The sequence below is a fragment of the Rhinoraja longicauda genome, chromosome 31, assembly GCF_053455715.1.
Source record: "Rhinoraja longicauda isolate Sanriku21f chromosome 31, sRhiLon1.1, whole genome shotgun sequence".
Taxonomy (NCBI): domain Eukaryota; kingdom Metazoa; phylum Chordata; class Chondrichthyes; order Rajiformes; family Arhynchobatidae; genus Rhinoraja; species Rhinoraja longicauda.
This window is the reverse complement of record NC_135983.1, coordinates 21263461-21289968: the sequence shown is the minus strand read 5'-3', so window position 1 is coordinate 21289968 and position 26508 is coordinate 21263461. Positions and strand designations below refer to the sequence as shown.

Here is a 26508-nt window from a genome sequence, read left to right as displayed (position 1 = left end):
TTATCCTTAAACTGTGACCCCTTGTTCTGGACTTCCCCAACATCGGGAACAATCTTCCTGCATCTAGCCTGTCCAACCCCAAAGAGGGAACAATTCACTCCAGCCTTGGCTACGTGCATCTCAGTGCCAGCTTGAAACGTGGATGGTGCCAGCAGGTAAAAGTACTACTTGCCTATTCATTGGTAGGCATTTTTTTACATGTCAGCTCTTGCGTGGCAGCAGATTAATTAAAACAGCTCAATGTGTTAAAACTGAAGATAGACACACAATGCTGGAGTAACTCAGACAGCATCTCTGGAGACAAGGAATGGGTAAGGTTTCGGGTCGAGACCCTTCTTCAGACTGAGAGTCGGGGGAGAGTGAGGTGTTTATGGGAGATATGGGAGGGTGAGGTGTTTATAGCTTAGAACACAGAACAGTACAGCACAGGAACAGGATACTTCTATAAGATCACCTCTCCACCTCCAACCTTCCAGAGATAACGTTGCAAGTTTGTTCAACCTCTCCATGTTAGCTTGAGCGTTTATGCATATTTTAAAACAGAACCCTGAACTCTCGGTGGCGACCCCTCCCCAGGGCAGCGACTTCCTCCTGCTTTAAGCTCCATGGCCAGGCTCCATTTGGGCCTCGTGAACATCCAGATTTTCCTGCTGCACCAATCTTCAGTTACCTGGGACCCAAGCCTGGAATTCCCTCCCTTTCCCACCTGTTACATCAATGAAAATAAATAAATAAATAAATAAATGGATGGATGGATGGATGGATGGATGGATGGATGGATGGATGGATGGATGGATGGATGGATGGATGGATGGATGACGAAACGAAACGAAACAGGCTCTCCAGCCCGCCGAGTCCACGCCAACCATCGTTCACCCATTCACGCTAGTTCTATGTTATCTTACTTTCGCATCCACTCCCTACACACGAAGAGTAATTTTACAGAGGGCCAATTAACCTAAAAAAACGCTCGCCTTTGGGATGTGGGAGGAAGCTAGAGCACCTGGAGGAAACCACGCAGTCACAGAGAGAATGTGCATTCTCCACACAGCCAGCACCCAAGGTCGGGATCGAATCTGGTTTAATTCCTCGCAGTAGAAGAGTAGGATAAATATATAGAATGATATTCAAATGATGAAAAATCTGGGTCTCTCAGAGCAGTTTACAATATAATATTTAAACATTATTTATTCAACAGGTTTGTTTTTTAAACAAGTAAACATCACATGCATAAATTCATTGCAAAGTAACGCTATATACAAGTATCATCCTCGCCTTGCCCTTTGTTCCAATCATTTTTGCATAATGGTGCAAAGTATTTTTAAGTTGTGATGCCACTTTGACCCGAGCCACAAGCATTGATCTTTCACCTCTGGGTTCAAGGTTCAAACTCAGGCTGGGCTGCACTGACCTGCGTGCCTCTGTGAGGCCGTTCATGTTTCACATGGCCAAAGGTCAGAAAGAAAATTATCGGAAGTTTTAATAAATTCGATAATGAGAAAATGCTTTCTCTAGTAAGCGAGTTCAAAGATGACAGATATAAAATAATTGGCCAAAGTGTCAGACAGGATGAAACGTTTCTTCACAGAGGTGCTGTTGTCCATCTGACAGGATGCTGGCATCACCCTTGAAGATGATTCATGGAGGGGTACGGGGTAGAAGCGATGAGGGGGGGTATTTGGTGAATGCAGCATCTCTCTCTTGTTTCTCAATGTCATAGAGTCATACAGTATGAGGACAGGCCCTTCGGCCCACTGGATCAATACTGACCATCTGCACCCATTTGCACACATCCTACTCCAATCACATTTCATAGGTCATCGGAGCAGAATTAGGCCATTCAGCCCATCAGGTCTCCTACCCTCTTCATTCTCGCCAGATGCCCCTCAACACTTGCCAGATTGTACCACACAGGTGCACACTTGGGGCCGTTTACAGCAGCCAATGAACCTGCTGATGGGTGGGTCCTTGGGAGGAGACTGGAGAAGTCGCGCAGCAATACTCAGCACTTGCAAACTCCACGCAGACAGCACCTGAGCTCCTTGGAGCCACACCAGTTAAACCAGCTCTGATGCCCTGACGACTAGGATGTGGTGAAGCAGAGGCACGTATAGGTAGAAGACCAGAGGATCACTGGTGCCCATGGAAGCCAAACCCTGGTGAGAAACTGTGCAAGTGAAGCTTGCACCTTGCTGCATGGAGAGAGGGCTGGAGCTGAGCGCATCTGTTGCCCCACGCCCCAGTCTGAGTAGAGCTCCTCTAACATGGTGCAAAATGGAGGACGGATGACTTGGACTCCATTTTGAGTGGAGTCGGGAAAAAGGGACAATTGAACAGAAGCTCAGCAACTAATGAACCTATAGACTCCAAAATACCACACTGAGTAACATCCAAAGTGACATTTGCAATCATTTCACGACACACTGAGTAACAGGTAACTGGCGCTGCCTGTCCGTGTATCCGAGGAGAGTGTGCGATCTGTAAAGGAATAAGCAGAACCACTGCAGGACACAAGGTGCTGGAGTCACTCAGCAGGTCAGGCAGCATCTTTGGTTTTAGTTTAGAGATACAGAGTGGAAACATGACCTTCGGCCCACCGAGTCCGCACCGATCAGCGATCCCTGCACACTGGGGGCAATTTACAATTTTACCGAAGCCAATAAAACCAATATGTCTTTGGAGAGTGAGAGGAAACTGGAGCTCCCAGAGAAAACCCAAGCACGGGGAGAAGGTACAAACTCCGTACAGACAGCACCCGTAGTCATGATTGAACCAGGGCCTCTGGCGTTGTAAGGCAGCAACTCTGCCACTGCTCCACTATGCAGCCATCTCTTAAAAACATGGATGTCAATGTTCTCCATGAACCATCCAGCACTTTGTGTCCTCCAGCACTCTGTACCCTTTTGTGTATTAACCAGCATCTGCGGTTCCTCGTTTCCACAACCAGAATCACTTGGTAGATGGCTTGTTTTGAGCTGGGACATATTGAAGTCATGTTGTCACCAGCATGTTGCCCTGTGTTGGAGTGCAGCCCAAGCACATTACCTTGGGTGGGCGTGTCTTGGGCTCGTTGTCCTAGATTAGGGTCTGACGTTACCCGGGATAGCCATTGTCTCAGGTCAGGGGGTCCCATGCAGCTTATCCCGGGTCAGAGTGTGGCAAACGTGATGCCCTCGGTTGGATAGTCCTGGGTAGGCTGGTCTGGATCCATGTGTCCAACCACCATGTCCCGGGCCGGAATGTACCAAACGTTATCCTGGATGAGAGAGTGTGCCGAGCACACTGACCTGGGTTACAACGTGTCCCGTGTCAGAATGTCCCAGCACTTGCCTTTGTCCCAGGCCAGCCCGGGATCAGTTGATGGGGGTGACATGGCTCCTCTGGAGGCTGAACTCCTTGGCCTTCAGCCGTAGGTTGGCAATGCTGTTCGCCATGGTCACTCCTGGGCTGCTGCCGCTCGATCCGTTCGAACTGTAGGTTGGCATTGGGCTGTAAAAACCACAGAGCGATCGTTACAGCCTCACCGTTCTGTGGGTCAAGTGGTCGGCCCCTCACGAGGGGAGCAGAGGCAGCAACCGAACCCTGCTCTGAGCTGTTGGAACTCCCCATGATGGGAGGAAGACCAGCGAGAAGCTGCTACTGCACCAACCCACCAGCCATGCCCAAGGCAGCTACACCACACTTTGGACAGAGAGAACAGTTTCCTCCCCATCTAATTCTCAGGCCAATCACTGCAAGGTCACTCTGTTATAGTTCTGGTCACCTTGCTGTAGGAAAGATGTTGTTAAGCTGGAAAGGGTACAGAGAAGATTTACAAGGATGTCACCAGGACTCGAGGGCCTGGGTCCCAGGTTGAGCAGACTGGGACTCTATTCCTTGGAGCGCAGGAGGATGAGGGGTGATCTTATAGAGGATTACAAGATCGCAAGAGGAATAGATCGGGTAAAGGCACAGAGTCTTTTGCCCAGAGAAGGGGAATCATGAACCAGAAGACATAGGTTTAAGATGAGGGGGGGAAATGTAATAGGAACATGACGGGGAATGCTTTTACCCAAAGGGTGGTAGGTATAAGGAACGAGCTGCCAGAGGAGGTAGTTGAGGCAGGTATGTTGACATTTGGACAGGTATATGGATGGGACAGGTTTGTAGGGTAATGGGCCGTAAACAGGCAGGTGGGACTAGTGCAGATGGGGCATGTTGGTCGTTGTGGGCAGGTTGGGTTGTAGGGCCTGCTTCCACGCTGTATGACTCTATGTTTCTCTCAGGGTTGGAGACAGACTAACCCTTTCACACTGTCCTATCAGGTGTGTTGGTCTGCATTAGATACAGAACAAAACTCCCTCTAGTCTCTAATACTCTCAGGGAAAATCAGCAATGATTGGATACATAGTAAAGCTCCCTTTATACTGTCAACTAACGCTTTGGGTTTAGTTTAGTTTAGAGATACGGTGTGGAACAGGCCCTTCGGCCCACCGAGTCCGTGCCGACCAGCGATCCACGCACATTAACACTATCCGACACTAGGGACAATTTTACATTTACACCAAGCCAATTAACCTACAAACCTGCACGTCTTCGGAGTGTGGGAGGAAACCGAAGATCTCGGAGAAAACCCACGCAGGTCACGGGGAGAACGTACAAACTCCCTACAGCCAAGCATCGGTAGTCAGGATTGAACCCGGGTCTCTGATGCTGTAAGGCAGCAACTCTACCGCTACGCCACCATGCCACATAGGGGTTCTTGCCTGTGAAGTACTTACTGACATGTGAAAACTGTTGCAATGTAGGAGACAGCCAATCCCCCCTAACCCCCACGCGATTAATAACATATTTATTTGCAGGGTTGAAAGAGGAGTAAATTACTGGCCGGGACATTGGGGAACACAGTCCTGGTCATTTTAAATCATGCCGTGGGAGGTTTAACTTCCATCTGAGAATAGAGGCAGCCCCTGGACATCTTCTCAGCTCAGAGTATGGGCCTGTGTCCCCTCCCTTACACCACCCATGAGGGTCTGGTTTTAATGAGGTTGATCGAAGGATAAAGGTCAGGTTGCACACCGGGGATCATTTCCAAATCAAAGCTAAAATGGGTCAGTTGGTCACTGAGTTGGCCCGGCTCACTTTGACAACAACCAGGATGGACTTCAGCCAGGGCAGGGTGGTCTTTGTCCTGCACCTGGGGTCAGCCTGCTCCACATGGGCAAGACTTGATCCGGGGGTCAAGCCGACTGGTCAGGGAGCTGCAGCCAAGGGTTACCTCTGTCAGGAACACTGGTTCATATTTCAGAGGCCAAGCTTTCAAATTCATTTTTTTAATGCAACTCCTCTGGAGAGAAATTGAAGTGTGTGTGTGTGTGTGTGTGTGTGTGTGTGTGTGTATGCGCGTTCATGCATGTATGTGTGCGTGTGTACATGTGCATGGACGTTTGTGTGTGCATGTGTGTTCATGTGCGTGTGTGTGCGCACATGTGCGTGTGTGCATGTGTATGCGCATGCGTATATGTGCATGCGTGCACATGCATGTGTGTGTGCTTGCATGTGTGTACATGCCTGCGTGCGTGCGCGTGCGTCTGTCTGTGGAAGCTGGATGGATGAGGGGAGGGCAGGTCTTCCAAAATCTCTCCTGTTGAGTGAAGACAAAAGAGGATACAGATGTTGGAATCTGGAACGAGAAACAGATGCTGGAATAACTCAACGGTCAGACAGCATCTGAGGAGGCAGAGAAACGGTCAACATTTCGAGTCAAACCCCGCTTCAGAGTGAGGAGAGAAGAGGAATGATTGCCAGTATATGAGCAGGGGGGAGGGTTAGAGACTAGTGGGTGATAGTTTGAACTAGAAGGGGGGTGAGATGATGGGCAGGTGATATCAGTCGGATGAGGAGGATGGGAGAGATGAATAAAATGAGAAAACGACATGGATGGGTGAGGGTGTGTGGAAGAAGAACGTGAGGGTATGGGCTATCTCAAGTTGGAAAGTCCAATGTACAAACCACTCAGTTACCAGCTGCCCAAGTCTGAAGAAGGGTCTCGACCCGAAACGTCACCCATTCCTTCTCTCCAGAGATGCTGCCTGACCCGCTGAGTTACTCCAGCACTTTGTGTCTATCTTCGAGATATGAGGTATTGTTCTGCCATGTTGCGTTTGGCCTCTCCCCAGCAATGGACGAGGCCGAGAACAGATGGGGTTGGCGAGAGAGTGGGAGGGCCGGGCCGTTACCTGTAGGAAGAGTTGGCCGACCACGAGAGAAACTCTGCGCTCAGGGAAGGCTGCCGGGGGGCGATTGGCTGCTCGATGGCAGGTTCCGTCCCGTAGGATTTGAGGAGCGACACCGTCCTGTTGGCCAACGAGGCGCGTTCGTTCCGCCGAAACTTTGCTCGGCGATTCTGAAACCAGACCTGCGAGAGTAATGGGGGGGGGGGGGGGGGAGAAAGAGAGAGAGATGGAGTTGCTTTCTGTCATCCAGTATCATATCAACCCTTAGTGTTACAATGAATTTATTTGGCAGCAACAGTTTCCTCTGAGCCAAAACCACACGGCTCTTAGAACATGGAACATAGAACATGGAGGATGGAGCATAGAACATAAACATAGCACAAAAAGTAAGGAAATTTGTGTTTGGTAGATTATTTCTTTGTTGTAACAATGCTTCTTGGCAATAAATCTTATACCGTTGGAAAGCCTGTTTATTTCCCTTTTAAATGGTGCCACATTTGTAATGAACATGCATTTGTGGGATGAGCAGCAGAGCTGAGTATGTGGGTTGCGCCCATGAAAAATTTGCCAAATCTTCTCTGCCAATGCCAAACAGCTTATTCTGCTGTTGCTATTGACTCTTGTTTTGAGCTTCTGGTACCCCCAGGTGCTGACAAGAATGGGATGCCATCCCACAACAGTGTGTGACCAGGCTGGTGACCAGCATGAGGAGGAGGTGCCAGGCTGTTGTGGCTGTGTATGGTTCTTCCACACGCTACTGTGGCTCCTGTTTATTAAATGAATAAATTGTTAAATTGCCAATATGTCTTGTTTCTTCAGACCAATCATCCAATCCACCAAACAACACCGAACAAGAGTCAATGGCAGAATAAGCTGTTTGGCATTGGCAGAGAAGATTTGGCAAATTTTTCATGGGCGCAACCCACATACTCAGCTCTGCTGCTCATCCCACAAATGCATGTTCCTTACAAATGTGGCACCATTTAAAAGGGAAATAAACAGGCTTTCCAACGGTATAAGATTTATTGCCAAGAAGCATTGTTACAACAAAGAAATAATCTACCAAACACAAATTTCCTTACTTTTTGTGCTATGTTTTAGAATATGAACACAGGACATAAAACACAGAACATAGGACATGGAGCATGGAGCATAGAATATGAACACAGGACATAGAACATGGAGCATAGTACATACAATATGGACACAGAACATGGAACATAGAACAATACAGCACAAGATTGTACCTGCATCTGCAGTTATTTTCCTACACAAGATTGTACCAGCATCTGCAGTTATTTTCCTACACAAGATTAGGCCTTACAACCCACAACATCCATGCTGAACATAATGCCAAGTTACACTAGTCTCCTCTGCCTGCACATGATCCATATCCCTCCTACACCTCACGTTCCACTGAAGTAAGTTTTCAGAAGTGTCTTGAAAGAGCAGGGTGAGATGGAGAGTTCTAGAAAGGAGATGCCCACGGTCTGGGTCAAGGCAGCTGAATTTGGTGCGCTGGAAAGGTTGGATTTGTGAGAGCACAGAGTTGGAGGGGCAGAGACATTTCCAATCGTTCTGGGGCTGGACGAGGTGACTGAGATGATGAGATGGTGCAACCGCCGAGGGATCTGGATGCAGACAGAACTGACAGAGATCTTCTCTCTGCTGCGTCTATCCAACTTTCCTATCGAGGCATCCATCTCGGATCTCCTGTGGGTCGGGGCGGCGCCAGTTCCAACTGAGGAGCCGTGAAATAAAATCACAAGGTTTGGCAAAAGGAAAGGTTTGAGTTCCAACTTCTGATGCGCTGCCCGAGCTACGGAAGGGGACGGGGCAAGTCAATACATCAGCTGAAGGGTTTGCTGCCTCAAGGTTGAAGCGAGCAGTATTGGTGAATTTAAGGGTGGCTGAATAATAGTCAAGGCAGGAGGGGAGTGGAGGAGAGGATGGGGAGAGTAGAGTGATGGAGTCCTCCTGCATCAACCCCGGCACGCTCCCACCCTCTGTCTGTCTGTCTGTCGATCCCATGCACGGTTGGCTCTGCATTGGTGCTTTGTCCTGACCTGTACTCTTGCCTCGCTCAGGTTGACTCTCCTGGCCAGCTCCTCCCGGACAAATGCGTCTGGATAATGCGTTCGCTCAAAGACTCTCTCCAGGGCCTGTAGTTGTGAACTGTTAAACGTGGTCCTGTTCCTTCTCTGCTTCTTCCTCTCTTTCTGGAGATCTTCATTTAGAATCCGCCGCACGACTGCAGGAGGCGGGAGAGAGGGGAGGAGGGTTATAAACGGCATCATCCCAACGGAAGTAAAGGGCATGTGGGGAGCAACGGAACATGACAGGTGAGGGTCAGTGTGAGTGTGGGGCCTGTACCCCAACGAGGGTCAGTGTGTGTGTGTGTGTGTGTGGGGCCCGTACCCCAGTGAGGGTCAGTGTGTGTGTGTGTGTGTGTGTGTGTGTGTGGGGCCCATACCCCAACGAGGGTCAGTGTGTGTGTGTGGGGCCCGTACCACAGTGAGGGTCAGTGTGTGTGTGTGTGTGGGGCCCGTACCACAGTGAGGGTCAGTGTGTGTGTGTGTGTGTGTGTGGGGCCCGTACCCCAGTGAGGGTCAGTGTGTGTGTGTGTGTGGGGCCCGTACCACAGTGAGGGTCAGTGTGTGTGTGTGTGTGTGTGTGTGGGGCCCGTACCACAGTGAGGGTCAGTGTGTGTGTGTGTGTGTGTGTGTGGGGCCCGTACCCCAGTGAGGGTCAGTGTGTGTGGGAGAGAGAGACCAGGTTACAGGGAAATAAATGAGGGATGGGTGGCAACGTTTCGTCCAAAATGGTTTCCTTTTTGAGCTGCAATATGAAGAATGAGCTTTCCTAGTGTAGAATTCTTCAGCCTATAAATCCACGAGATTCCCAAATAAATGTAATAGGGAACTCAGTGAAAGCTTCTTCACATCCAAGTTTCTACTTCAAAAGTATCAAACTCTACCATTTGAAATGAACCCAATATGATTTTGTTTCTGAAGAATTGAATCGAGAATACATAGAAACATAGAAAATAGGCGCAGGAGGAGGCCATTTGGCCCTTCGAGCCAGCACCGCCATTCATTGTGATCATGGCTGATCATCTACAATCAGTAACCTGTGCCTGCCTTCTCCCCACATCGCTTGATTCCACTAGCCCCTAGAGCTCTATCTAACTCTCTTTTAAATCCATCCAGTGAATTGACTTCCACTACCTTCTGTAGCAGAGAATTCCACAAATTCACAACTCTCTGGGTGAAAAAGTTTCTTCTCACCTCAGTTTTAAATAGCCTCCCCTTTATTCTTAGACTGTATCTAATTCCATGCTCCAAATACAATCCATGGATTCCAAGGCTTCAGTGATGGGAAGTTGTTACACAAACTATGGTTATATTGCTGTGAACTTAGAAAGCTAAAGGAATTTAGAAGGATGAGGGGGGATCTTATTGAAACATATAAGATAATTAGGGGATTGGACACATTAGAGGCAGGAAACATGTTCCCAATGTTGGGGGAGTCCAGAACAAGGGGCCACAGTTTAAGAATAAGGGGTAGGCCATTTAGAACGGAGATGAGGAAGAACTTTTTCAGTCAGAGAGTGGTGAAGGTGTGGAATTCTCTGCCTCAGAAGGCAGTGGAGGCCAGTTCGTTGGATGCTTTCAAGAGAGAGCTGGATAGAGCTCTTAAGGATAGCGGAGTGAGGGGGTATGGGGAGAAGGCAGGAACGGGGTACTGATTGAGAGTGATCAGCCATGATCGCATTGAATGGCGGTGCTGGCTCGAAGGGCTAAATGGCCTACTCCAGCACCTATTGTCTATTGTCTATAATATCTGATTGAAGTTAAATGGGACCAGCGAGATAGAGATCCTGATGGGGGAAATCTAAGGTGATGCATGCTAGCTGAATTTTAGAGCTAAATCTCTCAGGGTGAAGTCAGGAAACGTTGCTCTGGGCAAAAGGTACTGGAAGTGTGGAGGTTATCTGCAAATGGCAACCAATGCCAAGCCACACCTTACATGCTCTTTGTACCCTTCCATATCTCCAGTCTCTCTCTCTCCCCTGACTGTCAAGGAGGGTCTCGACCTGAAACGTCACCTGTTCCTTCTCTCCAGAGATGCTGCCTGACCCGCTGAGTTACTCCAGCAATTTGTGTCTACCTTCAGTGTAAAGCAGCATCTGCAGTTCCTTCCTGCACACCATTTGCAGATAACCTCTCTTACTCTGTCTCCATCTCATTGTTTAAACGATTCATTCTTGTACAAGTCCCATTCATTGATTAACTACCTTGATCCAGGCCTGACATCATTTATACTGATGACAGCTCCCCGCCCAAAAGGTCGCCCATCCATGTCCTGCAGAGATGCTGCCTGGTCTTTTGAGTTACTCCAGCACTTTGCGTTCAATGGAAGATTCCGGCACCTGCAGTTCCATGTGTATCCTGTCAACGTTTTATATGGTGCATGGAGGAACTGCAGATGCTGGTTTAAACCAAAGATAGACACAAAAAGCTGGAGTAACTCAGTGGGTCAGGCAGCATCTCTGGAGAGAAGGAATGGGTGACGTTTTGGTGTCGAGACCCTTCTTCAGACTAGTTGCATTGGTCTCCTTCATGTTCAACTCTCTCTTTGCCCTTATCCCTCCATGTTTGCTCCAACCTCTCATATCTCTCCAAATCCGAGGTAGGTTTCTGTGCTTTCTCAGTTCAGACCCCTTACGTTTAATTGTTTCACCTCTGGCAACTTTACCTTCAGCTGCCTGAGATCAGAAATTCCTTCTTAAACCTCTCCACTCTCCCCCCTCTCTCCATTGTAAGAAGCTCCTTAAAACCTCTCTCTTTGTACTTTGTAACTTTGTCGGTGCCCTATATGTGGCACCTCTTTGCATACCTTGTGTATCTCACTGAGACATGTCACATGTGATAATAAAGTTTCATTCATTCACTAATTCTTTGACCAAACATTTGGATCATTTTCACCAAGTTTGTGCCACTTTCATCCGACACACTCCTCGCACAAATGGCCTTGTTAATGCGATCAATATCATGCTGTTCTCAGTTGTAACCCCAGGGATCAATGAACCCTGATTGGGATTTCAATTTATTTTGTAAAAAAAATAATGTTTTGAACCGCTGAAGTAAACCCCGACTGAAGAGAATTACAGTCAGTTCTCTCGCCCAGACAAGGAGAGTATTTTTTTCTTGTGGGGGTTTTACTTCACAAACTAGTGTTTTCAATTAAGGATCGCGGGATTTGCCAAAGTTTTGACTCAAACTTTCGGCCTTGTTTTCCAATTAAAATATCTCTGGCCACCTTGCTCTCATTAGCCGGGATACACGTTCAATCAGGAGCTGAACGTGAGCTTGGGCCTCGATTAACACATGTCCTGCCGTCTCCAACAGACTCAGCGGGTCCAACGTTGCTCGACTGTCTAGCGCACAGTTCCCTTTGATTTGAATTTAATGCTCCGTTTTTTTTGCTTTCTTTCCTCCCTACTCTCGGAAAGAGAGCATGGATGGATCAAACCGTGCACTGCTGGAGGGGCAGCACTGAGTGGATGCAGGACAGGGCGAGATATCTTGTTGGTGGGGGAAGGGAAGATTGGTGGGTGAGTACTGAGGGAGGCAACACCATTGGCAGAGGGGCCATTCCCAAGGCACTCTCCTGGTGCAGAGGTAGGTGTGAGTTCACACTTCTGGTGTTGGGGTAGTTGTGAGTTCACACAGTCCTCTGGCGCAGGGGGAAGTGTAAGTTCACTGCTGGTGTTGGGGTAGATGTGAGCTCACACTGCTGGTATATGGGTAGTTGTGAGTTCACACTTCTCTGGTGCATGGGCAGTTGTGAGCTCACACTTCCAGTGTAGGAGTAGGTGTGAATTCACACTTCTCTGGTGCAGGGCTAGTTGTGAGTTCACACTGGTGCTGGGGTAGGTGTGAGTTCACACTCCATCAGTGAAGGTGGGGAATATCAAACAAGTTCCCTCTCACTCCCCGATATACAGCAACATTACCACTCAACCAATATAATGTAACCAGATGAGCCAATGGTAACCACGCTGTTATGTGCAGGACACAAGGAACGGCAGATGCTGCAATCCTGAGCAAAACACAAAGTGCTGGAATAACACAGCGGGTCAGGCAGCATCTGTGGAGAACATGGATGGATGATGTTTCAGGTCTGGCCCTTCTTCAGACTGATTGTAGTAGGGGGGGAGAAAGCTGGAAAAGAGATGGGGCAGGACAAACCCAGGTAAGTGATAGGTGGATACAGTTGAGGGGGAATGGGAGGGGGGTGATAGATGGGTGGAGTTAATGACAAAGGTTAGAGTTGAAAAGAAGACCAAAGGCTGTCAGAGAAGTCGGGAAGAGGAGTGAGCTGTGAAGCCAGAGGGAGGCATGTAGGTGGAAGGGGATGGAGGGCCGGGGAAAGGGGGGGATAGTGAGAGAAATGTGTGGCTCCAGGTTGGAAACGTCAGTGGGGTTTGTTGGCGTCAAATTAGATGCCGCTCTTTCTGCCTGACGCCCCAACAAGACGTGGGCGGCCACGGTGGCACAGCGGTAGAGTCGCTGCCTTACAGCGCTGGCGGCGCCAGAGACCCGGGTACGATCCCGACTCCGGCCGCGGGCGGATCACTCGCACCCGTCCAGTGACCGGCTGCCGGGCGGCGCTGTTGTCCACCGGCCTTTGCGGTGGATGGTCCGGGCAGCGGAGAGCCGGGGGGCTGGGCGGACGGCAGTGTTGGGTCACCCCGTGGGTGTGCGCGGAGAGAGAAGCTGCAACCCTCAGGCAGCGGCTGTCCTGCCCACACCCCTCCCCCCATTGGCCTGTGATCAGTGTCAAACCACACCACACCTTGACCAGCACAACCCAGTGCATTTACACAGCGCCTGTCCCCACCTTCGCATCACACCTTCCAATAAGTTGAAATCCCAATCATTGGGGGATCATTGGCCCCTGTGTTTACAACTGAGACCTGGATGATCGCATCGCATCAAGGCCATCTCTACGAGCAGTATGTCAGTGGATCATAGTTTATTTAGTTTAGAGATACAGCGCGGACACAGGCCCTTCGGCCCACCGAGTCCGTGCCGACCCACTTACACACCACCCTACACACACCACCCTACACACACACCACCCTACACACCCACCCTACACACACACACACACACACCACCCTACACACACACACACCACCCTACACACACACACACACACACCACCCTACACACACACACACACCACCCTACACACACACACCACCCTACACACACACACACACACACACACCACCCTACACACACACACACACCACCCTACACACACCACCCTACACACACACACACACCACCCTACACACACCACCCTACACACACCCCCACACACACCCCCACACACACACACCACCCTACACACACACACACACCACCCTACACACACACACCACCCTATACACACACACACACCACCCTACACACACACACCACCCTACACACACACACACCACCCTACACACACACACACACCACCATACACACACACCACCCGACACACACACCCCCACACACCACCCCACACACACACACACCACCCTACACACACCACCCTACACACACACACCCCCACACACCCCACACACACCACCCTACACACACACACCCCCACACACACCACCTTACACACACACCACCCTACACACACACACACACACACCCCACACCCCCCCTCACACACACACACACCCCACACACACACACCCCCACACACACACACCCCCACACACACACACACCCCCACACACCCACACCCCCCCACACACACACACACCCCCACACACACATACCCCACACACACACACCCCCACACACACACACACACACACACACCCACACACACACACACACACACACACACACCCACACACACACACACCATCCTACACACACACACACCACCCTACACACACACACACACACACACACACCACCCTACACACACACCCCCACACACACACACCCACACACACACACACACCACCCCACACACACACACCACCCCACACACACACACACACCACCCTACACACACATCCCCACCACCCTACACACACACCACCCGCACACACACACACACCACCCTACACACCCACACACACCACACACACACCACCCTACACACCCACACACACACACCACCCTACACACACAACACCCTACACACACCCCCACACACACACACCACCCTACACACACACACACCACCCTACACACACACACCACCCTACACACACACACCACCCTACACACACACACCCCACACACCCCCACCACCCTACACACACACACCACCCTACACACACCCCCACACACCACCCTACACACACACACCACCCTACACACACACACCACCCTACACACACACACACACACCCTACACACACCCCCCCAAACACACACCACCCTACACACACACACCACCCTACACACACACCCCCCACACACACACACACACACACACACACACACACACACACACACACACACCACCCTACACACACACACCACCCTACACACACGCACACACACACACACCACCCTACACACACCCCCCCACACACACACACACACACCACCCTACACACACACACCACCCTACACACACACACACACACCACCCTACACACACACACACCACCCTACACACACACACACACACACCACCCTGCACACACACACACCCCACCCCACACACACACCCCACCCCACACACACACACACACTAGGGACAACTTACACTTTGAAACCAAAGAAGATCGCGGAGAGAACCCACGCAGGTCGCGGGGAGAACGTGCAAACTCCGTACAGACAGCACCCACAGTGAACAGGAGGCGTCCATCCCACCCGTGGCCACTCGCACAGCCCGGCTTGGTGCAAAACACCACCCCGGCCCGGGTGTGTGGAACGAGCTGCCACAGGAGGTCGTGGAAGGAACTGCAGATGCTGGTTTACACCGAAGATAGACACAAAGTGCTGGAGTAACTCAGCGGGACAGGCAGCATCTCTGGAGAGAAGGAACAGGTGATGTTTTGGAGTCGGGACCCTTCTTCAGACTGGTTCTCTAGAGATGTTGCCTGGCCCGCTGAGTTACTCCAGTTTGTTTGGGTCTAGGCAGGCACTGTAAAAGTATTTAAAGGACACTTAGACAGGTACGTGGAGAGGAAAGGTTTAGAGGGATGTGGGCCACACGCGGGCAAATGGGACCATCTAAGATGGGGCATCTTGGTCAGCATGGACAAAGGGCCTGTTTCCCACTCCCTGCCCCCACCGTCCCTTTCTCCTCCTCATCTACTCTCACACAACCCCTTCTATCCAATCTCCCCCATCCCCCACATCTGTAGATCCCCTACCCCACCTCTCCACCCCACCCTACCTGTTCACCCTCACCCTACCTGTCCATCCCGCTCGACTAGTCCATCCCCACCCTATCTGTCCACACCACCTCACTGTCTACCCCACCTCGCTGTTTACCCCCACCCCACCTGTCCACCTCCACCTCACCTGTCCACCCCACTCCACCTGTCCACCCCACCCCACCTGTCCACCCCACCCACCCCCATCCTACCTGTCCACCCCCACCCTACCTGTCCACCCCACCCTACCTGTCCATCCCCACCCCACCTGTCCACCTGTCCACCTCACCCTACATGTCCATCCCCACCCCACCTGTCCACCCCACCCCACCTGTCCACCCCACCCACCCCCATCCTACCTGTCCACCCCCACCCTACCTGTCCACCCCACCCTACCTGTCCACCTCACCCTACATGTCCATCCCCACCCCACCTGTCCACCCCACCCCACCTGTCCACCCCGCCCCACCTGTCCACCCCGCCCCACCTGTCCACTCCGCCCCACCTGTCCACTCCGCCCCACCTGTCCACCCCACCCCCCACCTGTCCACCCCACTGTCTACCCCCACCCTACCTGTCCACCCCGCCCCACCTGTCCACCCCGCCCCACCTGTCCACCCCACTGTCTACCCCCACCCTACCTGTTCACCCACCCTACATGTCCACCCCGCCCCACCTGTCCACCCCCACCTTACCTGTGTATCCCCACCCCACTTGGAATGAGATTGAACTAACATATACAACTTAACTAAACAGAACACAAAGTTGTGCTGTAACTCAGTGGGTCAGGCAGCATCTCTGGAGAACATTGATAGGTGGTGTTTCGTATCGGGACCCTCTTCAGATCCGAAACATCACCTCTCCATGTTCTCCAGAGACGCTGCCTGACTCACTGTGTTACCCCGGCACTTTATGACTTTTTGTGTAAACCAGCATCAGCAGTTCCTTGTTTCGACAAATTACATTAAACTTATGGTTGAACCATTTAAAATTTATAAAGAGACCTTGGTTATATTAGATCTAAATGTGCTGTATTTCTGACAGGGATTACATTCTTCAGAAATGTCACTGATTCTTTACATTGGATTTCAACTCTGGAGCACTGTGATTCTGTTACTGGATTATAAATCCAGAAAATGTGTTTTCAAATCCCACACTGGGACATTATAAGGATCTGAATTTAGTCTTTAAGGATCTGGAATAAAGAATTGTAATAAGTGAACATGATAAAGTTGTATTATTATTATTTGATTGAGTGAAAGATTCAGCATGGAAACAGGTCATTTATCACACTGGGCTATGTCAAATATCGATTACACATTCACAGATTGGGCAATCGTTTCGCGGAACACCTTCGCTCAGCCCACGTGAACCAACCTGATCTCCTGGTTGCCGGACACTTTAATTCTCCTTCCCATTCCCACACTGACCTTTCTGTCCTAGGTCTCCTCCATTGTCCGAGTGAGGCCAAACGCAAATTGGAGGAACTGCATCTCATATTTCGCTTGGGCAGCTTACACCCCAGTGGTATGAATATTGATTTCTCTCACTTCAGGTAGCCCCGCCATTCCCCCTCTCTCTATCCCTCCCCCACCCAAGTCGCACTAGCTTCTCGTTGTCACCCTACAAACAGCTTACAAAGGCCTGTTTCCTTTATCATCGTTATTTTTTGCATATCTTTCATTCATTGTTCTTTATCTCTCCACATCACCGTCTATATCTCTCATTTCCCTTATCCCCAACCAGTCTGAAGAAGGGTCTCGACCCGAAACGTCATCCATCCCTTCTCTCCAGAGTTGCTGCCTGTCCCACTGAATTACTCCAGCTTTTTGTGTCGATCTTCAGTTTAAACCAGCATCTGCAGTTCCTTCTTACACATTAGTTCTATGTTTTCCCACTTTCATATCCACTCCCTACACAGTAGGGGCAACTTGTAGAGGCCAATTAACCTACAAACCCGCATGTCTTTGGGATGTTGGAGGAAACCAGAGAACCTGGAGGAAACCCACGCGGTCACAGAGAGAACATGCAAACTCCACACAGGCAGCACCTGAGGTCAGGAGTGAACCTTCATTGCTTTGTTAATATTCTTCAGAGAATGAAAACTGCCCTTCTTACCCTGTCTGTGCCTGTATTTCACTTCACCCATGTGCCTGATTATTATCTGCCTGTCTATTATCAGGCCCACCAAACCAGTTTATTACATTTGGACATCAAATCCATAAAATACCTTCAGGATTCGGTCTTCCAAGTCTATTATGCCTTAAGTTACGTCAAATTTGGTCTGGTAAAACAAAATTGGTTTCCTGATAAAATAAAATTCTACCAATCTAAGTTTGGAAATATTTAATAAACTTCAAATTCAGTGGTTAACGTAGGAAATGGGTGTTCCTACTTTGCACTGAGTTTAAGAGGCTTATGGGTAGACACATGAATATGCAGGGGATGGAGGGATATGGATTACTGGCAGTCAGAGGAGATTGGTTTGTCTTGGCTTCATGTTCGGCACCGACATTATGGCCGAAGGGCCTTTTCCTGTGCTGTACTTTGTCCTATTATCCCGTGTGAAGAAATCCCAGCTGAGATCACCAGCGACCAACTCTAATTCAAAGATAATGTCCCCTTTTATAAAGTCCCCCCATTGAGGAAATAGATGCCATCTAATAAAAAGACACAAATGCTGGAGTAACTCAGCGGGTCAGGCAGCATCCTTGGAGAACATGGATAGGTGATGTTTTGGGTCGGGACCCTTTGAGGGTCAGGACTTCTCTTGTTGGCATGGATCACTGTAAACACCACAATTAGCTGGTGTCACAACGATATTCAAAAGAATAGAACTCCTTGCTACCTACTTAATCCCTTGCTCAGGGATGAATGTTGATTCTTGTTCTGCAAAGTCTCCAAGACCAATATTCCATTCTGAGACGCAGTGCCCAGACCTGAATGTAAGTACTCCAGAGGGAGTTTAACCAGAGCTTTATATAACATTATCATAACTTCCGCCTCTTTTGTATTCCAGCCCTCTGGAGATCTAGGCCAACATACCATTTGCCATGAAATTATTTTTTTAATACCATCTACCAGCCTACATCTCGAGAATGAATAACATTAATTTGAAAAAAACTCCCCGTGCCACAAGAGGGCTGGTGAAGTATCTGGTATTTGTTACACAGTGCGATCGAGTGGAAGTTTACTTTCACACTGTTGTCTTTGAAATAAACCTTCCCTCCCATGTTGCTGAAAGTTTTATTTAAGTAAAATAATGAATTTATTGAGTGGAATGAATTCATTCAATCTGCAGGTTTAGTTAACTTGTGTCTCCGTTGTTCCAATGATCAAATGCCCTCCTTCCCAGTTACATTTACTCTGTGAGTCCACATGGACATTGAGCGTTTCAGCAGAACACCAGGGCCAATGCTTCCTCAGCATCGGTTCAGTGTTCACCATTCCAGCTGCACTCCGTAGGAAACAGGAGATGGAGCAGAGAGAGAAAGACAGGCAAACCAGGGAAGGGATGGGAAAGAGAGAGCTAAAGGGAGGCAATAACTGGAGAGAGACAGACAGACGACAGAAAGACAAGGAAGTGCATATGCAAAATTCAGAGAGAAAGTTATGTAGAAGTACATAGAAGTAGATAACAAGGCATGAGCTTGATTTACAGTAAGCAAGAGATGAGGAACCGCCATCTGAAGGGGAATAAGCTTTAAGGGCACAGTTTTAAGATCGGGGGGGCAATGTTTAAAGAGGACATGTTGGAGGCAGATACAATAGAGACTTTTAGATAGGCATGTGGATGTGCAAGGAATGGACGGGTATGGATCATGTGCAGGCAGATAAGAGATGGTCTTGGCATCATGTACGGCGCAGATGTTGTGGGCTGAAATGTCTATTCCTGTGCTGTACTGTTCTATGTTCTAAGCTACTAAGTGGTTGGGGGCTTGAGCAGTGGAAGTGGGTGAGGGGTAATCAAACACAGGGACACTCTGCAGGCTTGGGACATGGGCCGATGGGAGAACAAATTGAGATGGGGGAAGGTGAGGGACTGGAGGCAGGACTGACAGACCATGGGGGGAGAGTGACAGACAAGGGGAGAGTGATAGATAAGGGTGAGAAAACAACAGAGACAGACAGAGGAGAATGATATCCTCAGGGAGGAAGAGTGATAGATGGGGAGGAGAGAGGTGATGCACCAGGAGAGAGTGGCAGGCTTGGGGGAAGGGTAACAGAATGGGGGAGAGTGAAAGACTGGGGGAAGAGTGAGATGAGGGAGAGGGAGAGACTGGGGAGAGAGGGACGGACTTGGGGGAGAGTGTAACAGGATGGGGGGGGTGGGGAGAGTGAGAGGCTGGTGAAGAGTAAGAGACTGGGGGGAACAGTGACAAACTCAGGGGAGAAAGCGACAGACTTGGAGGAGGGAGAGTGATGTCTCGGGGGGAGAGAGGGACAGGTTGGGGTAGAGAGAATGCAAGGCTGGGGGGGGGGGCAATTACATACTTGTAGGTGGATAAAGACTGACGGGGGGGGGGGGGGGTTAAGAGTGACTGAGGGAGAGAGACAGACAGGGGAGAGGATATATTTCATCATTATCCCATTGTTGCTTAATGCAAATTTATAATGCACAAATATTTAATACTGTTTTGAAGGTTTTAATAACTTTCAAAACCCGGTTTGTAAATATATTCCCTGTGCTGACGCCTTCAAATATCTGGGGTCAACTGTTCAGTTGCGTGGTTAGCTGAGAAACTGAATCATCAAATAATATCAGCATGGGCAATGTGGAATTTGGCAATGGGGACCGTTTGTGTTGAGTCAGGATCGGTCAAACTGCATAGAAAGTCTAAAACTCATGCGTGCATACAGCAACTTTGTACAGAGTGATGATCTGGCCTCTGTTCAGTTTAGTTTATTGTCACGTGTACCGAGGTACATTGAAAAGCTTTTGTTGTCTGCTATCCAGTCAACAGAAAGACAGTACATGATTACAATCGAGCCATTTACAATGTTTCGATATATGATAAGGGAATAACATTTCGTTCAAGGTAAAGCCAGCGAAGACCGAACAAGGATAGTCCGAGATCACCAATGAGGTAGATAGTAGTTCAGCACTGTTCTCTGGATGGAGTAGGATGATCATTTGCCCGATAACAGCTAGGAAGAAACTGTTCCTGTATCTGGAGGTGTCTGGACATTTTCTATACCTTTTGCCTGATGGGAGAGGGGAGAAGAGGGTATGGCCAGGTTGTGACTCACTGGAGAAACTTCAAGCAAGGATACTGAGTAAGATGGAGGTGAGAATGCTGCGGGAAAGAGTGATGAAGAGAGACCACTCACAGTAGCTTGTGGTGTAGTCCAGGCATCTGATAAAGTGTTGGACAGACGACCAGCTTTGTATAAACGGAATGAAAGAACCTGTTCAAAAATAAATGACCCAAATAGCACTCACTGCAATAAGGAGAAGAAAACTGAAGATGAGAAGCAGTGCGAGCAGAGTTGGAAGATGTGATGCAAGAAAGTACACATAACTGAAGCCAGAACAGCAACCTTATTAAGACAGCACAAGAGAGGAACACGTTTAAAGCTGTTGAATGGTGTAATTCTAAACCTCCAGAAACATGCCTGTGAGTTTTTGAAACTTAAAACTCTGCAAAGTTTGGACACAGACTTTCCATGAAGTAGAATCTATCTAAATTATAATTATAGGACCACACAGCCCAAAAAATACAACAATGATGGATGGAAATCATGGAGGGTCACTCCCTCGCATCACCCCCCCTCATTCTGTTCCTTTCTTCCCCAAACGTGTCCCCTCTCCCACAGTACCTCAATCTCCCTCTTCCCCATCAGTCACTCTCTCCCCTGAGGCTATCATTCTCGTCTGCCCGTTGCTCTCTCCCCCCATATAAGATCCAGCATATTGAATGTGTGTACACCTCCCCCCCACCCAACCCCACTCCCCCACCCCTACAATAATTTAGCACCATTCCCTTACAACTTTACTCCTGGTTGTTAAGAATCAAAGGGCCCAAAATGCGTCTGAATTCAGTGGGAGATTTCAAGGGGTGTGGGTCTAGAATCGTACTGCTTGAGATTAGGGGAGGAACCGTCAGATTTACCCAAAGGCAACTGTGAATCATGTGGCCACTTTCCACTGATCCCTGCTTTTGACCATAATCCACTCGCTCTCCCGAGCCTGCTCCCAGCACTTGATAATAACGTGGCTGATCACCCCTTCATCCCTGTCTGCCCACACCCACCATTACTGAGTATTAACTTTTAATTTGCAGATAAATGATTTCAGACAGCTGCTGGGGTGTGGATTTGAAGCCACATTCTTGTCTCTGGACCCCGACCATGAGTACCAGTGCAACGAGATACTGTGCGCTCGCCATTGGAGCCGGGTGGATAGGTTGGGATGGAGGAGGGGGATAGGGGAGGGGGAGAGAGAGGGAGGGAGAGAGAGGGGGAGAGAGAGGGGGAGAGAGAGGGAGGGAGGGAGGGAGGGAGAGGGAGGGAGGGAGAGGGAGGGAGGGGGAGGGAGGGGGAGGGAGGGGGAGGGAGAGAGGGAGGGAGAGAGAGAGAGGGAGAGAGAGAGAGGGAGAGAGAGACGCGTTAGCAGGAAGTGGAGACAGGGGCAAGTCTGAGTCACAAATCTTCCTCAGTAATAAACAAATCAGAAAAACAATAAAATTGCGGTGTCTGGACAGGGAAACAAATTATTGGACATATATTGGAGTCACCGGTTGCTAAGAGTAGTATATTGACTCCAGTGAAAGGCGTACTTTTGACTAACTACGCAAAGTTGTTGGCTGAAATTCTTCGACCCGAATCGTTGACATGAGACGGGGAACTGCAGGTGCTGGAATCTTGAGCAAAACGCAAAATGCTGGAGGAACTCAGCGGGTCGGGCGGAATCTGGGGTGGAGGGGATGGAGTGGGGGGGGTTTGGGGTGGAGGGGTGGGTGGAGGGGTGGAGGGGGGGGGGGTGGGGGATGGACAGACGAGGATTTGAGTCAGGACCTTTCTTCAGACTCCTGAACATAGTTCCACATCTGGAGTCAGGCGCGGCAGTAAGCCACTCGACCCCTCTCGCCGATGCTATCCTTTGACAAGATCGTGGCTGGCGTGACTGTAAACTCCGCATTCCTCTCCCCCAGCGACCTTTCGCCTCCTTGTTTATCAAGTGTTTATCTACCTCTGTGTTTAAGTAAAACATTCCAAGACTCCGCTTCCGCCGCGCTTCGATGCAGAGTCTTACTCCAGGTCTCAGTCTCTGTCTCAGTCTCCCCGGGGAGTCTCGTCTCTTCCATAACTGGGAGACCCCTGCCCTGATCTATAAACGGTGACCCCCCCCCCCCCCCCTCGCTCCGAACCCACTCACAGGACGAGACAGCCCCCCACACACACACACACACCCCACCCCCCCACACACACACACACCCCACCCCCACACACACACACACCCCACCCCCCACACACCCCACCCCCCCCACACACACACACCCCCCCACCCCCACACACACACACACAGCCTGTCAAACCCCTCAGCATCTCACACTGACCCGCCAGCAATATTAATCTACAAACAGACAGGAATCAATTACAATTGAAATTATATTTACCATGTTACAATTGCAAAGTGCTGGAGTAACTCAGCGGGTCAGGCAGCGTCTCTGGGGAGAAGGAATGGGTGACGTTTCGGGTCGAGACCCTTCTTCCTTCAGACTTCCTTCTCTCCAGAGACGCTGCCTGACCAGCTGAGTTACTCCAGCACTTTGTATCTATCTTCGGTTTAAACCAGCATCTGCAGTTCCTTCCTGCCTCGCATATTGCGGTTCTTTAGAGAAACACGAATTGCTGGAGGAACTCAGAGGGTCGGGCAGCACCTGTGGAGGAGGGATGGACAGGCGACGTTTCAGGTTGGGACCCTTCTTCAGACTCCCTCATTGTGATCCTTCTTTCTTACATTAATGTTACATTATTGGCCGTGTAGTTGCCGGGGTGGGCTCCACGCCGCCCCGTTTCTGTCCCAGTCCAGTCCCGAGCTCTGAACCCCCCTCCCCTCCCCACCCCATCACTCACCGTTCTGCCGAGCCGCCTCCCCGGGCTGATCCCTCGACCTCCGGCCGGTCTCCCTCGCCCCCCTGGCCGGCTCCGGGCCGCCGTTCATGCCCGGCGCCTCTCCCAGATCCAGCAGATGACTGACCGAGAAACTCTTTCTGTTTTGAACGGCCTCTGGCGTCCCCAGCCCGGCCGGGCACAGCGAGCTTGGCTTTTCCATCAGTTTGAACAGATCACCCTCCCCTCCCCTCCCTTCCCCTCCCCTCCCCTCCCCTCCCTTCCCCTCCCCTCCCTTCCCCTCCCTTCCCCTCCCTTCCCCTCCCCTCCACTACCGTCCCCTCCCCTCCCCTCCACTACCCTACACTAACCCGGCCCCGGCCCGTGGTCGCCACAGATCACCCCCCCCTCCCCTCAGCCCCCACAACTTCTCACAACTTTTGTCTCGCTGCCGAACTCTGGCCGCTTCTTGCTGACGGACACGAAATGAAATGTTTCATAAGTTTTGTCAGTTGTTGCTGCCCACTCTCTCCCCCCCCCCCCTCTCCCCACGGGACTCTTACACAACTCCCAGCCCCGGCACCGCCGCCCACTCCAACCTCTGCCGCCCGTGACTCAGCCGGGGCTAACGTTGTCTCCACCTCCCTCCCTCCATCCCTCCTCTCTCTCTCTCTCTCTCTCCCCTCTCTTCATCCCTCCCCCTTTCCTCTCTCCTCCTTCCCCCTCTCCTTCATTTGCTCCTCCCTTCCCTCCCTCCCTCCCTACCTTTTCCCCTCCCTCCCTCCCACTCTCCCTCCACCGCCGTCTTCCTCTCCATTTCCTCTCCTTCCCCCTTCCTTCCTCCATTCCCTCCTCCCCTCACTCCCTTTCTCCCCTTCCCTCTCTCCCTCCCTCACTCTTGCTCCCCTCTCACTCTCCCTCCCTCCCTCCCCTCCTCCCTCCCTCCCTCCCTCCCTCCCCTCTCACTCTCCCCCCCTGTCTCACCCTCCCTACCTCCGCCTCCCCAACCCGCAACACCACTCCCTTCTGATTTTGAAATTCCGCCAAAAAGCTCCAAAAAAACAATTTAAATTTAAAAAAAACCGAAAGCAGACGATAATAAAATGCCGCCCCTCTCCTCGCCCCTGTTGTTGCCCAACATGATGTGCCAGGGGTCCACAAGTTCCATCCCAGCGACTGCCTTGGGACGAGACCCCAGGGTTTGGGGTTCGGTGATTTACACGGGGAGTAGCGGGATGATTGGTGTCCTTTTACAGAGGCTAAGATTTAATCCAGGTATCGAGCCTTGGATACAAGGATTAACGGAGCCGGGGGTGAGATGCAGACTAGAACTTGTGGAGCGTTTATAATCTAGAATAACACATAGGGCGGCACGGTAGCGCAGCGGTAGAGTTGCTGCTTTACAGCGAATGCAGCGCCGGAGACTCAGGTTCGATCCTGACTACGGGTGCTGCACTGTAAGGAGTTTGTACGTTCTCCCCGTGACCTGCGTGGGTTTTCTCCGAGATCTTCGGTTTCCTCCCACACTCCAAAGACGTACAGGTATGTAGGTTAATTGGCTGGGTAAATGTAAAAATTGTCCCTAGTGGGTGTAGGATAGTGTTAATGTGCGGGGATCACTGGGCGGCACGGACTTGGAGGGCCGAAAAGGCCTGTTTCCGGCTGTAGATATATGATATGATATGACATGATACCCGCGAGTGAATTACTATTTGGAATCAAATCCGGGCGTTTGTGTGGTCTGTTTTATAAAATAGCGAGAATCTTGGAGAGCGTCACAGGATGAAATCTACTTGAGGGATTAGGATGTTTACAAATTGATTAACAAACTTGGAAGTGAGTTCAAGTGATTTATATTTTCAATAATAAATAGCCTGGATATGATATACTGGCTGCTTTCTAAGTGAGGGGGGGGGGGGGGGGGATATAAAATAATACAACTCATTTGGACAATACAAAGGAGGAGATAAGACTTTTCTGTGCCTTCCGTCACTGTGATGGTTGTCTATGTTAAACCTATGTAACTGTGTGTCTTGTGCTCTTTACTGTCATGACTCCATGGAAACGACATTTCATTCGCATTTGTTTTTGAATGACAATAAAGGTAATCCAATCCAATCCAATCCAAAGGGCTGCACATTGTTGGAGTGTAGACTTTGTCAGGGGTTCAGTCATTAGGAAATGGACTGAAGAAACATGAAGAGTGGTGGGTGCCTGGAACATGTTGCCAGGGGTGGTGGAGGAGGCAGATACGATAGTGGCATTTAAGAGGCTTTTGGATAGACACATGGATATGCAGGGAATGGATCATGGATATGGATCACGTGCAGGCACATAAGATTAGTCATTATGTTCAGCATGGACATTGTGGATCGTAGGGCCTATTCCTGTGCTGTACTGTTCTATGTTCTATTACATCAACAGCCAAAGTGAGTCCCACGTTGTGCCTTGCATTACCTGCTACTTGGTAAAGGCATGACTGGAAAGATTCAGAACATTAGAGGGAAGACCAGGGACTGCTCTTATGGTAAATATTAGAAATTATGTTAAGAAGGAAGGCGTTCAAGATCTTGAAACAGCACTTGAATAAAGATTTTAGCCAACAGAAGAGGCATTTTGAGGAGTAATGTTTAAGACAAGAACCAGAGTCAAAGGAATGAGAGGCAAGTTTAAAAAAATTGAAAGATACAGCATGGAAACAGGCTCTACGGCCCACCAAATCCACTCTGATTGTCGCTCACCCGTTCACACTAGTTCTACGTATGTTATCCCACTTTTGCATCCAGTCCCTACAAACTAGGGGCTTATTTACTGAGGCCA

The 26508-nt window shown here is 50.1% G+C and overlaps 1 protein-coding gene across 1 annotated transcript; it reads right to left on the bottom strand.

The window, feature by feature from the left end:
• Positions 1 to 1201: 1201 nt before the first annotated feature.
• On the bottom strand, positions 1202 to 23911 carry LOC144608427 (paired mesoderm homeobox protein 2-like). Its single transcript, XM_078426179.1, has 4 exons — positions 23713 to 23911; positions 8282 to 8466; positions 6219 to 6397; positions 1202 to 3489 (listed from the first exon to the last, which is right to left on the bottom strand). The coding sequence occupies exons 1-4, from the start codon at positions 23909 to 23911 to the stop codon at positions 3354 to 3356; spliced, it is 699 nt and encodes a 232-aa protein (XP_078282305.1). The 3' UTR covers positions 1202 to 3353.
• Positions 23912 to 26508: the final 2597 nt, after the last annotated feature.